Source organism: Taeniopygia guttata, chromosome 2 (genome assembly GCF_048771995.1).
Source record: "Taeniopygia guttata chromosome 2, bTaeGut7.mat, whole genome shotgun sequence".
NCBI classification, from domain to species: Eukaryota; Metazoa; Chordata; class Aves; order Passeriformes; family Estrildidae; genus Taeniopygia; species Taeniopygia guttata.
In genome coordinates, this window is record NC_133026.1 from 1,594,781 (window position 1) to 1,609,067 (window position 14,287).

A 14,287-nucleotide genomic window follows, 5' to 3' on the forward strand; every position below is an offset into this window, starting at 1 on the left:
GATGGAATTCCTGGTGTTTCCAGCAGCAATCCTGGGAAAGAGGCACTGGAGAAGGAAGGAAAAATTCCCATGGGCCCAAAAACCTCTTGGAATCCACAGGAGCCACACCTTGGAGAATTCCATCCTTTGGGATTTTCCCAGAATTTACATAATGTCTAAAATTCCCCACGAGGAGGTGCTGAGTGCCAGGAAATCTTTCTCCAACTTCTCCAGGTCCCCCAGGAGAAGAAATTCAGGATGAATCCCATTCTTCTTTAGTTTGGATTCTTATCCCTGAGCATTCCCATGTTTATCCAAAGTCCTCATTCCCATTCCAGCTTCCGGTTCACGTCTATCCCATTCCCACTGGATATTTTTCTTGATTATGCAACCAAATTCCCAGTTTTCCTTCGCAGAGCCGAATCCTGATGGCTCCATCTCCCAATGGGAAGAAATCCATGCATCCAACAGTATCCCACAGGAATATCTGGAAAAGCACATCCTGCTCCAAGTGCTCCTCCCCCAGCAATTTGCCAGAACATTCCCAAAAAAATTCCAGCCCCATCCTTCTGGGATGTCACTTCTTCTTTGCCGGAGCTTTGGAATTCCCACCGGCTTTTCCGTCGGTTTTGGCGCCTCCGGATTTTCCAGCTTCGCCTTCTTTTTCCCCCTTTTTCCCTTGTTTCTTGTCGTTTGTGTCCTTTCCCTTTTCCCCCTTTTCCTTTTCCCCCTTTTCTCCTTTCCCCCCCTTTTCCTCTTTTCCTCCTTTTTCCCCTTTCTCCCCCTTTTCTCCGTCTTTTTTTTTGGCTCCGTCCTTCCCTTCCTTCTTGGATTCTTCCTTCTGCTCCTTCTCCCCGTCCTTTTTTTTGGAGCCTTTGGATCCATCCTTCTTTCCCTGAGCCTTGTCCACTTTTCCGGACACAGTGGGAACTTCTTCCTCTTTTTTTTCTTCCGCAACCTGAGCTATTTCCAAGGATAGGAAAAAAAAAACAAAACAAAACAAAACAGGAAAGGAATTGATGTGGATTCAACAACCCAGGAATTGTCAAAATTCCAGCTCCCTGCTAGAAATCTGGGATAACGGGAAGATATTCCTACTGGGAATTTTTCCATCCAGCTGATTGCTCCCGGTGAGGTTTTTTTGGGATTGAGAAGCAGCAAATCCAAGGATTGATGGATCCCCTTGGAAAAGAGAAGCCACAGGCGGACGGGAATCAAAATTCCCTAAATTCCTTGGAGAACCATCTCATCCCATAAGGATTAATTGGAAGGACAAGGATTCAGTGGAAGGACAAGGATTTATTCATGGAATTGAGTTCAGCTCCAGAGGGAGGGTTTGGAATTCCCATATTCAGGCACCCCTGAAACTGTGGGATTTGTGCAAATTCCCGTTGTTCAACTCATAATTCCGCATTTTGCTGGTGTAGGACTGAATTTCCCCAAGGAATTCCTAAATTCCTACAATGGTGGGATCTGCCTCTTTTCCCACGGATTGAAGCAGCATGTCCCAAATTTCGGAAATGCCATTTTTATGGAATTACAGATCCCGGAGATACACAGGAAAGAAGGAGAAAAAAAGTCATCAAAAGGTGTTGAGGAAACAGGAAAAATCCAGGAATGGAGAAGCAGCAAATCCAAGGATTGATGGATCCCCTTGGAAAAGAGAAGCCACAGGCAGCTGGGAATCAAAATTCCCTAAATTCCTTGGAAAACCATCTCATCCTCTTCCTTCAGCACAGGCAGGGAGTGGAGAGGTCTGGACTGGCCGTGGCCAGAGAGAGTGAGGAGATTTTCAGGAGAGCCTATGGAATCAGGAAAGGAGAATGAGAGCAGCGGAGAAGAAACATTCCAGCAGGAAAAACCGGGAATGTGGAATTCCAACCACTCCAGTTTCGCTCCTGGTATTCCCCAACCCAAGGGCAGGCCCTGAAATGAAATTAATTCCCACTGAGAATTTTCAACGTGGAGTTCCCCTTCTAACTAAGGAGGGTGAGGGATTGAAATTGATGGGAAAATGGGATACGGCCTCCAGATGTCCCAGGAAAAGTTTGGATTGGATATTAGGGGAAAAAATTCCTAATATGGTGTGAATAAGGATTGGGAAGTGTCGGAATCACCATCCCTGGAAGGGTCCCAAAACCCAGGAGATGTGGAATTCCACAGGATTTTTAGTAGGGTTTGGTTCAAAATAGGATTTGATGGATTTGAGAAGCTTTTCCAAACCTAATTTGGGAATGAAGAAATGATTCCGACTCGAACTTACGGAAAAGTTCCCTCTTATCCAAAGGATTTTATCCCAATATCCTGAGTCCATGCTGGGAGGGTTGACACTGGGGGTGGCACCACAGGAGGGACTTTGAGGTACCAGAATCCCCCAAAAAAGCAGGAATTACCTCCGGGAATGTCGGTGAGCTCTTTGATAGACTTTGCACTGCCATAGTCCCCCCCAAAAAAAATGGGAATTACCACTGGGAAGGTCACTTCCAGAATCCCCCCAAAAAAGGGGGAATTACCTCTGGAAATGTTGGTGGGCTCATTGAAGGACTTTGTGTTGCCACAATCTCAAATTAAGTGGGAATTAACTCTGGGAATGTCACTGAGCTCTTTGAGGGAGTTTGCACTGCCAGAATTCCAAAAAAAAGTAGGAATTACCTCCGGGAATTTCGGTGAGCTCGCCCAGGGGTGGCACCGTGTCCAGTTTGTCCGCGTAGTTTTTGGCCGCCTGGCGCTGGGCGTAGCGAGCCTCGATCTCCTTCCGCGTGCGCGGGATCCGGCACTTGAAGATGCAGCACAGGGTGATAACTGGGAATGGGAAACGGGGAATTCTCGGTGACTTGTTGGGAATTCTGGGTGAGGGACCAGGAATGGGAAATGTGGAATTCTGGGTGAGTTATTGGGAATGGGAAATGCGGAATTCTGGGTGAGGGATTTGGAGCAGGAAATGTGGAATTCTGGGTGAGTTATTTGGAATGGGAAACGTGGACCTCTGGGTGAGGGACCGGAAATGGAAAATGCGGAATTCTGGGTGAGGGACCAGAAATGGGAAACGTGGAATTCTGGCTGACTTATTGGGAATGGGAAACGTGGAATTCTGGGTGAGGGACCGGGAATGGGAAACATGGACTTCTGGGTGAGTTATTGGGAATGGGAAATGTGGAATTCTGGGTAAGTTAATGGGAATGGGAAACGCGGAATTCTGGGTGAGGGACCAGAAATGGGAAATGTGGAATTCTGGGTGAGGGACTGGGAATGGGAAACGTGGAATTCTGGGTGAGGGACTGGGAATGGGAAATGTGGAATTCTGGGTGAGGGACTGGGAGCAGGAAATGTGGAATTCTGAGTGAGGCACCAGGAATGGGTAATGTGGAATTCTGGGTGAGGGACTGGGAATGGGAAATGTGGAATTCTGGCTGACTTATTGGCAATGGGAAACGTGGAATTCTGGGTGAGGGATTGGGAATGGGAAATGCAGAATTTTGGGTGAGGGATTGGGAATGGGAAACATGGAATTCTGGGTGAGGGACTGGGAATGGGAAACGTGGAATTCTCGGTGAGGGACTGGGAAGGGGAAACGTGGACTTCTGGGTGAGGGACCGGGAATGGGAAACACGGAATTCTGGGTGAGTTATTGGGAATGGGAAACGTGGAATTCTGGGTGAGGGATTGGGAATGGGAAATGTGGAATTCTGGGTGAGTTATTGGGAATGGGAAATGCGGAATCCTGGGTGACGGACTGGAAATGGGAAACGTGGAATTCTGGGTGAGTTACCGGGAATGGGAAACATGGAATTCTGGGTGAGTTATTGGGATTGGGAAACACGGAATTCTGGGTGAGGGACTGGGAATGGGAAATGCAGAATTTTGGGTGAGGGATTGGGAGCAGGAAACATGGAATTCTGGGTGAGGGACCGGGAATGGGAAATGTGGAATTCTGGGTGAGGGATTTGGAATGGGAAACGTGGAATTCTGGGTGAGTTACTGGGAATGGGAAACATGGAATTCTGGGTGAGGGACCAGGAATGGGAAATGTGGAATTCTGGGTGAGTTATTGGGAATGGGAAACGTGGAATTCTGGGTGAGGGACCAGAAATGGGAAATGTGGAATTCTGGGTGAGGGACCAGAAATGGGAAACGTGGAATTCTGGGTGACTTATTGGGAAACGTGGAATTCTGGGTGAGGGATTGGGAATGGGAAACGCGGAATTCTGGGTGAGGGACCGGGAATGGGAAATGTGGAATTCTGGGTGAGGGATTTGGAATGGGAAACGTGGAATTCTGGGTGAGTTACTGGGAATGGGAAACATGGAATTCTGGGTGAGGGACCAGGAATGGGAAATGTGGAATTCTGGGTGAGTTATTGGGAATGGGAAACGTGGAATTCTGGGTGAGGGACCAGAAATGGGAAATGTGGAATTCTGGGTGAGGGACCAGAAATGGGAAACGTGGAATTCTGGGTGACTTATTGGGAAACGTGGAATTCTGGGTGAGGGATTGGGAATGGGAAACGCGGAATTCTGGGTGAGGGACCGGGAATGGGAAATGTGGAATTCTGGGTGAGGGATTTGGAATGGGAAACGTGGAATTCTGGGTGAGTTACTGGGAATGGGAAACATGGAATTCTGGGTGAGGGACCAGGAATGGGAAATGTGGAATTCTGGGTGAGTTATTGGGAATGGGAAACGTGGAATTCTGGGTGAGGGACCAGGAATGGGAAATGTGGAATTCTCTGTGACTTATTGGGAATGGGAAACATGGAATTCTGGGTGAGTTATTGGGAATGGGAAACGCGGAATTCTGGGTGAGGGATTTGGAATGGGAAACGTGGACCTCTGGGTGAGGGACCAGAAATGGGAAATGTGGAATTCTGGGTGAGGGACTGGGAATGGGAAACGTGGAATTCTGGGTGAGGGACTGGGAATGGGAAACGCGGAATTCTGGGTGAGGGATTGGGAATGGGAAACGTGGAATTCTGGGTGAGGGACCAGAAATGGGAAACGTGGAATTCTGGGTGAGGGACTGGGAAGGGGAAACGTGGAATTCTGGGTGACTTATTGGGAATGGGAAACGTGGAATTCTGGGTGAGGGTCTGGGAATGGGAAATGTGGAATTCTGGGTGAGGGACTGGGAGCAGGAAATGTGGAATTCTGGGTGAGGGATTTGGAGCAGGAAACGTGGAATTCTGGGTGAGGGATTGAGAATGGGAAATGTGGAATTCTGCCTGACTTATTGGGAATGGGAAACCTGGAATTCTGGGTGAGGGATTGGGAATGGGAAATGCAGAATTTTGGGTGAGGGATTGGGAGCAGGAAACATGGAATTCTGGGTGAGGGATTGGGAATGGGAAATGTGGAATTCTGGGTGAGGGACTGGGAAGGGGAAATGTGGAATTCTGGGTGAGGGACTGGGAAGGGGAAACGTGGAATTCTGTGGTAGTTACCGGGAATGGGAAACGTGGAATTCTGGGTGAGGGACCGGGAATGGGAAATGTGGAATTCTGGGTGAGGGACCAGGAATGGGAAACGTGGAATTCTGGGTGAGGGACTGGGAATGGGAAACGCGGAATTCTGGGTGAGGGATTGGGAATGGGAAATGTGGATTTCTGGGTGAGGGACCAGAAATGGGAAACGTGGAATTCTGGGTGAGGGACTGGGAATGGAAAATGTGGAATTCTGGGTGAGGGATTAGGAGCAGAAAATGTGGAATTCTGTGGTAGTTACTGGGAATGGGGCACATGGAATTCTGGGGGAGATATTGGGAATGGAACATGTGGAATTCTGTGGTAGTTACTGGGAACGGGATATGTGGAATTCTGGGTGAGGTCCTGGGAGTGGGAAACATGGAATTCTGGGTGAGTTAATGGGAATGGGATATATGGAATTCTGGGGGAATTATTGAGAATGGGAATTGAGGAATTCCGAGTGAGTTGCTGGGAATAGCAACGGGAAATGAGGAGGGGCTGGCAATGGAAAACCTGGAATTGGGATTTTCCTCCGTTTATTATGGGATGGTGCCACCTTGTGGGAGTTGGAATCCGCACTTGGATCAGATTTCTGGAGTGATTTGATTTATTTTGCTTATTTTTATTAATATTAACGTTAATATAAACATTAATATTAATTTATCAAATATTCAATAAATATATTATGAAAACAATTAATTAAAATATATCTCTTATTAATTATAATTCTATATAAAATATTATTTATAACATAAAAACATGTGCGTTAAATATTTATAATTTATAATGTCTTTATTATGTATAATTACTTATAATCAATATTTAATATTATATTGTTATAACTATAATGCTAATTAATTACATTATTATGTAAATACGTTATTCCTTATAACTATAAATTTCTATATATTTCTATATATTTCTTATATAGCAATATCTTTAGATTGAATATTTATTGTTTATTTAATATTTATTATTTGTTATTTATAATTATCGTAAACATGTCTGAAATATTATATTGTTCTAATTAATTATTATAACTTGAATTATAATTAATTGTATAATAAAAATATGTTAGTATTTGTAACATTGAAATATATTTAGATCAAGTAAATATTATTCATTCAATCTTCATTATTTATAATAATCTATATTACATATTTATTATAATTATACTATTAGAGCTATAATTATAATTAATTCTCTTATTCTAGAAATATATTTTTATTTATGACATGGAAATATATTCTGTTACGATAATTTAATTTATTTAATTAATTATTTTTATTTCCTTATTTAATAAATAATAATTATAATAAAATTATTAATTATAACTATAATATAAATTATTATGTCATTAAATACATATATTATTAATAATAAAATATAAATATATTATTCAATACATATAGTTTAAATTACTTAATTTTATTTCCTTATTTACTATAATAATGAAAATGAAGTTAATAATTATAACTGTAATTACAATCAGTTATAACATTATATAAACATTATTATTTATAATACAGAACTCTTTTATTCCATAAATATAATTTTAATTAATTCTAATACTTTATAATAATAAAAAATATTTTAAATTAATAGGTCATTGATAAAGTAATACTCACTATAATACTAATTTAAATTATATTTACAACCCAATTACCTTTAAAACATAATTCCTGTATTTGTATTTTATTTATATTTATATTTAGTTCTTGTTTTAGTTTTACAATTATTTCCATTTCTTAACTTTATATTTTACATTTAATCTATTTTGAATTTTATAGCTTGATATGAATTCTATTTTAAAATGTTACATTTTTGAATTCATTTCTAATTTTTAATTTCTTATTTTATTTTTTCTATTTTTTTGTATTTATTAAATCCTATTTTCACATTTCATTCAATGTAATGTAATACAATAGATTTACTAATTTATATTTAATTATATATTTAAATTTTCCATTTTTCTATTTATTTTTTAATTTTATACTTTTTTAATTTTAATTCCCCATTTTTATATTTATTTTTAATTCCCTATTTTTGTGTTTCATTCCATTTCCCAATTCCCCGTTTTCCATGGATTTTCTCCATCCCAAATCCCATCCCTGGCAGGGATGGGGGCGGAGCTTGGGCCATTCTCGCTCTGCATTCCCACTGGGAAATCCCTCCGGAATTCCCATCCCCAACTGGGAATTCCAGCCTAGAGGAATTCCCGAATTCCCGGACACCTGAAGGGAATCCGGGAAACTCCGGGATCACTCCCAGGGAAGGAATTCCCTCAGAAAGAGATTCCAGGTGGGAATCTCCAGTTTGGATTCCCCTGGAATTCTCAATTCCAGCCCAGAGGAATTCCCAGATTTCAGGACACCTGAAGGGAATCCTCCAGAATTCCCACCCCCCAGCTGGGAATTCCAGCTCAGAGGAATTCCCAAAATCCAGGACACCTGCAGGAAACTCCGGGATCACTCCCAGGGACAGAATGATCTTGGAAAGGATTCCAGGTGGGAATCTCCAGTTTAGGGCTGGGACCTCCCTCTGGAATTCCCACACTCAGCTGGGAATTCCTGCCCAGAGGAAATCCCGAATTCCTGGACACCTGAAAGGAATCCAGGAAACTCACCCAACGCATTCCGCAATTCCCAACCCAACGCATTCCGCAATTCCCAACCCAACGCATTCCACAATTCCCAACCCAAGGCATTCCATGACTCCCAACCCTCATCATTCCATGATTCCCAATCCAAGGCATTCCACGATTCCTGACCCACATCATTCCATGATTCCCAGCCTGAATCATTCCACAATTCCCAATCCACGTAATTCCATGATTCCCAGCCTGAATCATTCCACAATTCCCAACCCAAGGCAATCCACGATTCCCAACCCACACCATTCCATGATTCCCAACCCAAGGCATTCCATGACTCCCAACCCTCATCATTCCACAATTCCCAATCCAAGGCATTCCACGATTCCTGACCCGCATCATTCCATGATTCCCAGCCTGAATCATTCCACAATTCCCAACCCAAGGCATTCCATGATTCCCAACCCACACCATTCCATGATTCCCAACCCACACCATTCCATGATTCCCAACCCGCATCATTCCATGATTCCCAATCCACATCATTCCATCATTCCCAATCCACATCATTCCATCATTCCCAGCCTGAATCATTCCACAATTCCCAACACAAGGCAATCCGCGATTCCCAACCCACACCATTCCACGATTCCCAACCCACATCATTCCATGATTCCCAACCCAAGGCATTCCACGATTCCAAATCCAAGGCATTCCACGATTCCTGACCCGCATCATTCCATGATTCCCAGCCTGAATCATTCCATGATTCCCAATCCACATCATTCCATCATTCCCAGCCTGAATCATTCCACAATTCCCAACCCTAGGCAATCCGCGATTCCCAACCCACACCATTCCATGATTCCCAATCCAAGGCATTCCACGATTCCGGACCCATATCATTCCATGATTCCCAGCCTGAATCATTCCATGATTCCCAATCCACATCATTCCATCATTCCCAATCCACATAATTCCATGATTCCCAACCTGAATCATTCTACAGTTCCCAATCCACATAATTCCATCATTCCCAGCCTGAATCATTCCACAATTCCCAACCCAAGGCAATCCGCAATTCCCAACCCACATCATTCCACGATTCCCAACCCACACCATTCCATGACTCCCAACCCTCATCATTCCACGATTCCCAATCCAAGGCATTCCACGATTCCTGACCCGCATCATTCCATGATTCCCAGCCTGAATCATTCCATGATTCCCAATCCACATCATTCCATGATTCCCAATCCATATCATTCCATGATTCCCAGCCTGAATAATTCTACAATTCCCAACCCTAGGCAATCCATGATTCCCAACCCACACCATTCCATGATTCCCAACCCAAGGCATTCCATGACTCCCAACCCTCATCATTCCACGATTCCCAATCCAAGGCATTCCACGATTCCTGACCTGCATCATTCCATGATTCCCAATCCACATAATTCCATTATTCCCAGCCTGAATCATTCCACATTCCCAACCCACACCATTCCATGATTCCCAACCCACACCATTCCATGATTCCCAACCCACACCATTCCATGATTCCCAACCCACACCATTCCATAATTCCCAACCCAAGGCATTCCACGACTCCCAACCCACACCATTCCATGATTCCCAACCCACATCATTCCATGATTCCCAACCCGCATCATTCCATGATTCCCAACCCACATCATTCCATGATTCCCAACCCGCATCATTCCATGATTCCCAACCCTAGGCAATCCACGACTCCCAACCCAAGGCATTCCACGATTCCTGACCCGCATCATTCCATGATTCCCAATCCACATCATTCCATCATTCCCAGCCTGAATCATTCCACAATTCCCAACCCAAGGCAATCCGCAATTCCCAACCCACACCATTCCACGATTCCCAACCCACACCATTCCATGACTCCCAACCCTCATCATTCCACAATTCCCAATCCAAGGCATTCCACGATTCCTGACCCGCATCATTCCATGATTCCCAGCCTGAATCATTCCATGATTCCCAATCCACATCATTCCATGATTCCCAATCCATATCATTCCATGATTCCCAGCCTGAATAATTCTACAATTCCCAACCCTAGGCAATCCATGATTCCCAACCCACACCATTCCATGATTCCCAACCCAAGGCATTCCATGACTCCCAACCCTCATCATTCCACGATTCCCAATCCAAGGCATTCCACGATTCCTGACCTGCATCATTCCATGATTCCCAATCCACATAATTCCATCATTCCCAATCCACATCATTCCATCATTCCCAGCCTGAATCATTCCACAATTCCCAATCCACGTAATTCCATTATTCCCAGCCTGAATCATTCCACAATTCCCAACCCAAGGCAATCTGCAATTCCCAACCCACACCATTCCATGATTCCCAACCCAAGGCATTCCACGATTCCTGACCCGCATCATTCCATGATTCCCAATCCACATCATTCCATCATTCCCAATGAACATAATTCCATCATTCCCAATCCATATAATTCCATGATTCCCAGCCTGAATCATTCCACAATTCCCAATCCACGTAATTCCATTATTCCCAGCCTGAATCATTCCACAATTCCCAACCCTAGGCAATCCATGATTCCCAACCCTCATCATTCCACGATTCCCAATCCAAGGCAATCCACAATTCCCAATCCATATCATTCCATGATTCCCAACCCACACCATTCCATTATTCCCAACCCACACCATTCCATGATTCCCAACCCACACCATTCCATGATTCCCAACCCGCATCATTCCACGATTCCCAACCCAAGGCATTCCACGATTCCCAACCCACACCATTCCATGATTCCCAGGCCCACGGCTCCATCCTGGACTGGGGTGGGAATGTGCTGCTGGAGCCGATTCCCATCCCTGGAACGTCTCCAGGTGCTCCCTGGAGATGAATCCCCGGCCATTCCCACCAGAGAATCCCCCCTTGTGCATTCCTGGGATTCCAGAGAGCACCCTGGGGAGTTTTCCAGAGGAAAATTCCTGGGAATTCCGGGACTCACTGATGGAAAGGACGAAGAGGGCGAAGATCCCGACCACCTGCCAGAGGCGCAGCCCCCAGATCACCACGGTCTCCGACGTCACCGGATCCGGCTTTTTCTTGGGAGGTGCTGTGGTGGCCTGGGAAAAACCAGCAGGAAAAGATGGATCAGGACAGCAAAATTCCCAAAAATACTCTGGGACGTGTTGAGAGCACGGGAAGTGGGGAGAGGTTGGTGAGAGCTCAAGAATTTGGGAATGTTGGAGGGATTTTTAAGGAATGGGAGCAGGAGGAATCTCCTTTTTCCAGCCATTCCTTGGCTCGCTCTGGAATTCCTTTCTCCGCTTTTCCAGTGGATTTTAGGGATTGGGGTCTCCATCAATGAGGGCCTGAATGAGAAAATTCCTGGAAAAACTCCTGGAAAAATTCCTCCCTTCACATTTCCAATGAATTTTAATGGAAACACATCCTCGGGATGTTGGAGATCCAGGAGGAAGCAGCATGGAATCACACGGAAATTCTGGGATAAAAAGTTGTGGAATTTCTTAATGGAAAGATAAACTCAGCCTAAACCTAAAGGATGGAAATTGTCATAAATATTCCATGGGATTTTTAGGGAACACCTTGGAGCAGCAGCTGGAAAACAGCTGGAATACACCCGGTGCCCAAAAAAATTCCCGATTTTTTGGGAAGGGGACTTCTGAGCAATCCCTCTGCAATGAGGAGATTCCTCCAGGAATTTTATCCCGAGCTGGGAATGAAGGATTATCCCCAATTTATCCTCCTGGGATTGGCTTGGATCCGGGATCCAATTCCCAGAGAAATCCCTCGATATCCCATTGTTTGCTGATCTCTGGGATCAGGAGCAGGGAAGGATTTTTGGGATCAAGCAGGGATTTGGGGGCACATTTGGGATTTCAGGATTTCAAACCCATCCTGGGACTTTATGATTTTCTTCCCAGATTTTGGGAGAATTCCCAGATTTTTCTCCATCAAATCCAAGATTTCAAGGGATTTTTGCTTCAAATATTTCCTTGCTTTTCCCCCTTTATTTTTCCTTATCTTTGGGGTTTTTTGGGAATTTTTTTCAGCCACCAGAATTTTTTTCTTCTCCAGCTTTTTTTTCCTCCTCTGTCTGCTCCAGCCTGGCTGAGCCGGAATCAAATTATTCGGGATAACTCCATTATCCAATTATTTCCAGGAATAAACTCCTCACAGAGCCTTTGCTTTTCCAGGAAAAAAAAAACCTGGAATAAACAAAGCAGATCCAGGAATTCTCGCTGATTATCCTGGTTTTTTTGATGCTTGGATGTTTTATTTTTATTTTTTTGGAATTATCTGGAAAAAAAATGGGAAATTTTCCAGCTGGCTGGGTCGTCCTTGGGATTCAGGGAAGGATAATTTGGGAATTCTGCACTGTCAGGGGAAGTTCTGGCTCATTTCTCCCCTTGGGAATGGTTGGACAACTTGGAAAACCTGGAATTCTTCCTGGAGCAGCAGCCTGGCCTCGGAAAGGATTCCTGGATTTATGGAATGCTCAGGTAGGATGGGATGGGGAAAAGCAGGGATTTGGTCGGGAATGAGAGGCCAGAAATCCTGGAAAAAATCAGGAAAAAGGAAAAGATGAGAGGCTGAAAATCCTGGGATAAAAATATGGGAAAGGAGAAATGAGAGGTTTGAAATCCTGAGGAAAAATGGGAAAAGGAGGGAGAAGAGGCCAGAAATCCTGGAAAAAAATATGGAAAGGGAGAGATGAGAGGATGGAAATCCTGGAAAAAAATATGGAAAGGGAAATCCTGGAAAAAATCAGGATAAGGGCAAGGGTGAGAGATTTGAAATCCCAGGAAAAATTAGAAAGGAGGGATGAAAGGCCAGAAATCCTGGGAAAAACATAGAAAGGGAAATCCTGGAAAAAAACAGGATAAGGGAAAGGATGACAGACTGGAAATCTTGGAGGAAAAATATATGGAAAAGGAAAGGGATGAGAGGTTTGAAATCCTGGAAAAAATATGGAAAGGGAGGGAGAAGAGGCTGGAGAGGCTGGAAATCTTTTGGAAAAATAAATCTGGATAAGGGCAGGGATGAGAGGCCAGAAATCCTGGGAGAAATGTTTGGAATAGGGGAAGGATGAGAAGTTTGAAATCCTGGGAAATTCCTGGAATTTTCCAATCCCAGAAATCGCAGCCAAATTTTGCTCCAGGAATTCCCAGGCGGAGCAGGGATAAGGATCCAGAGGGGGGAAAGTGAAAGTTTTTGGGAACTGGGATTTGTGTTCCAGGCAGGAATTTCCCTCTGGAATTGCAGCCAGGGCTCGGGAGTCGCTCTTCCCTCCCGGAGCATTCCCGCATTTTCCATAAATTTGGGAATGCAGAGTCATCCTTAGGGAAAAGCTGCTGTGGAGGGGCAGGAATTCCATAAAATCCCATAATTCCATGAGATTCTACAATTCCATGAAGTCCAAGACTACCGGGAATGAGGGAAGGCAGTAGAAGGAAAACCCATCCCAAATATTTCCAAAATTTTCCAAATATTTCATGGGAATATCCATCAAGAATAGGATTTTCAGGATAATTTTTGCCCTGCTCCTCAAACCATTGGAAAACCAGGAAAACCCCGCCATTCCAACCCAAAATTCCCAACTCAGCCTTTCAGGAAGCACCAAAAATTCCCAAAAAAACCTCCTTGGATCCACCTTAAATTACCGGCCGGTTGTTTTCCAGGGAAATCTCCCATTCCCGGTCCTCATTCCCACTTTTCCCGAGGATTTTTCCAGTGGGATTTTTTTTCCTCACCTCGATCAGCTGCGCCAGGGAAAATCGGGATCGGAGCAGGACGAGGCAGGAAAATCCCAAAAAATCCCAGTTTGGATCCCACGCCATCTTCTCCTTCCTCCCGGGATTTTCCACCTCCTGCCGAGGTTGGAATTTTTTTTGGGATTTCGGGAAAAGTCCCGGCCTGGCTTTTCCAGCAGCGCTCTCCGAGCGGGATCAGCGCTGGGAGCCGTTAATTAATTAATTAAATTAATGAGGCGGTGTCGATGACGGAGCCCCGGGAGGGGGGATCGGGAGCAGCGGGAGCTCCGCGGGAGGAATTCCCGTGCTCCGGCCGCTTCCAGCTTTGCTTTCCAGGGTTTTTTTTCCCGGTTTTCCCCGTTTTTTTCCAGGTTTTTTTCAAGTTTGTGCTTTTTTCAAGTTCGTGCTTTTCCCATTTTTTATCACTTTTTCCCATTTTAGCCCCTTTTT

General features: G+C 44.3%; 1 protein-coding gene across 1 annotated transcript; it reads right to left on the reverse strand.

Annotated features, from left to right (window-relative positions):
• Positions 1-238: 238 nt before the first annotated feature.
• On the reverse strand, positions 239-14,175 carry TMIE (transmembrane inner ear). Its single transcript, XM_030264109.4, has 4 exons — positions 13,838-14,175; positions 11,068-11,185; positions 2,632-2,781; positions 239-942 (listed from the first exon to the last, which is right to left on the reverse strand). The coding sequence occupies exons 1-4, from the start codon at positions 13,922-13,924 to the stop codon at positions 557-559; spliced, it is 741 nt and encodes a 246-aa protein (XP_030119969.4). The 5' UTR covers positions 13,925-14,175; the 3' UTR covers positions 239-556.
• Between the last annotated feature and the right edge of the window lie 112 nt (positions 14,176-14,287).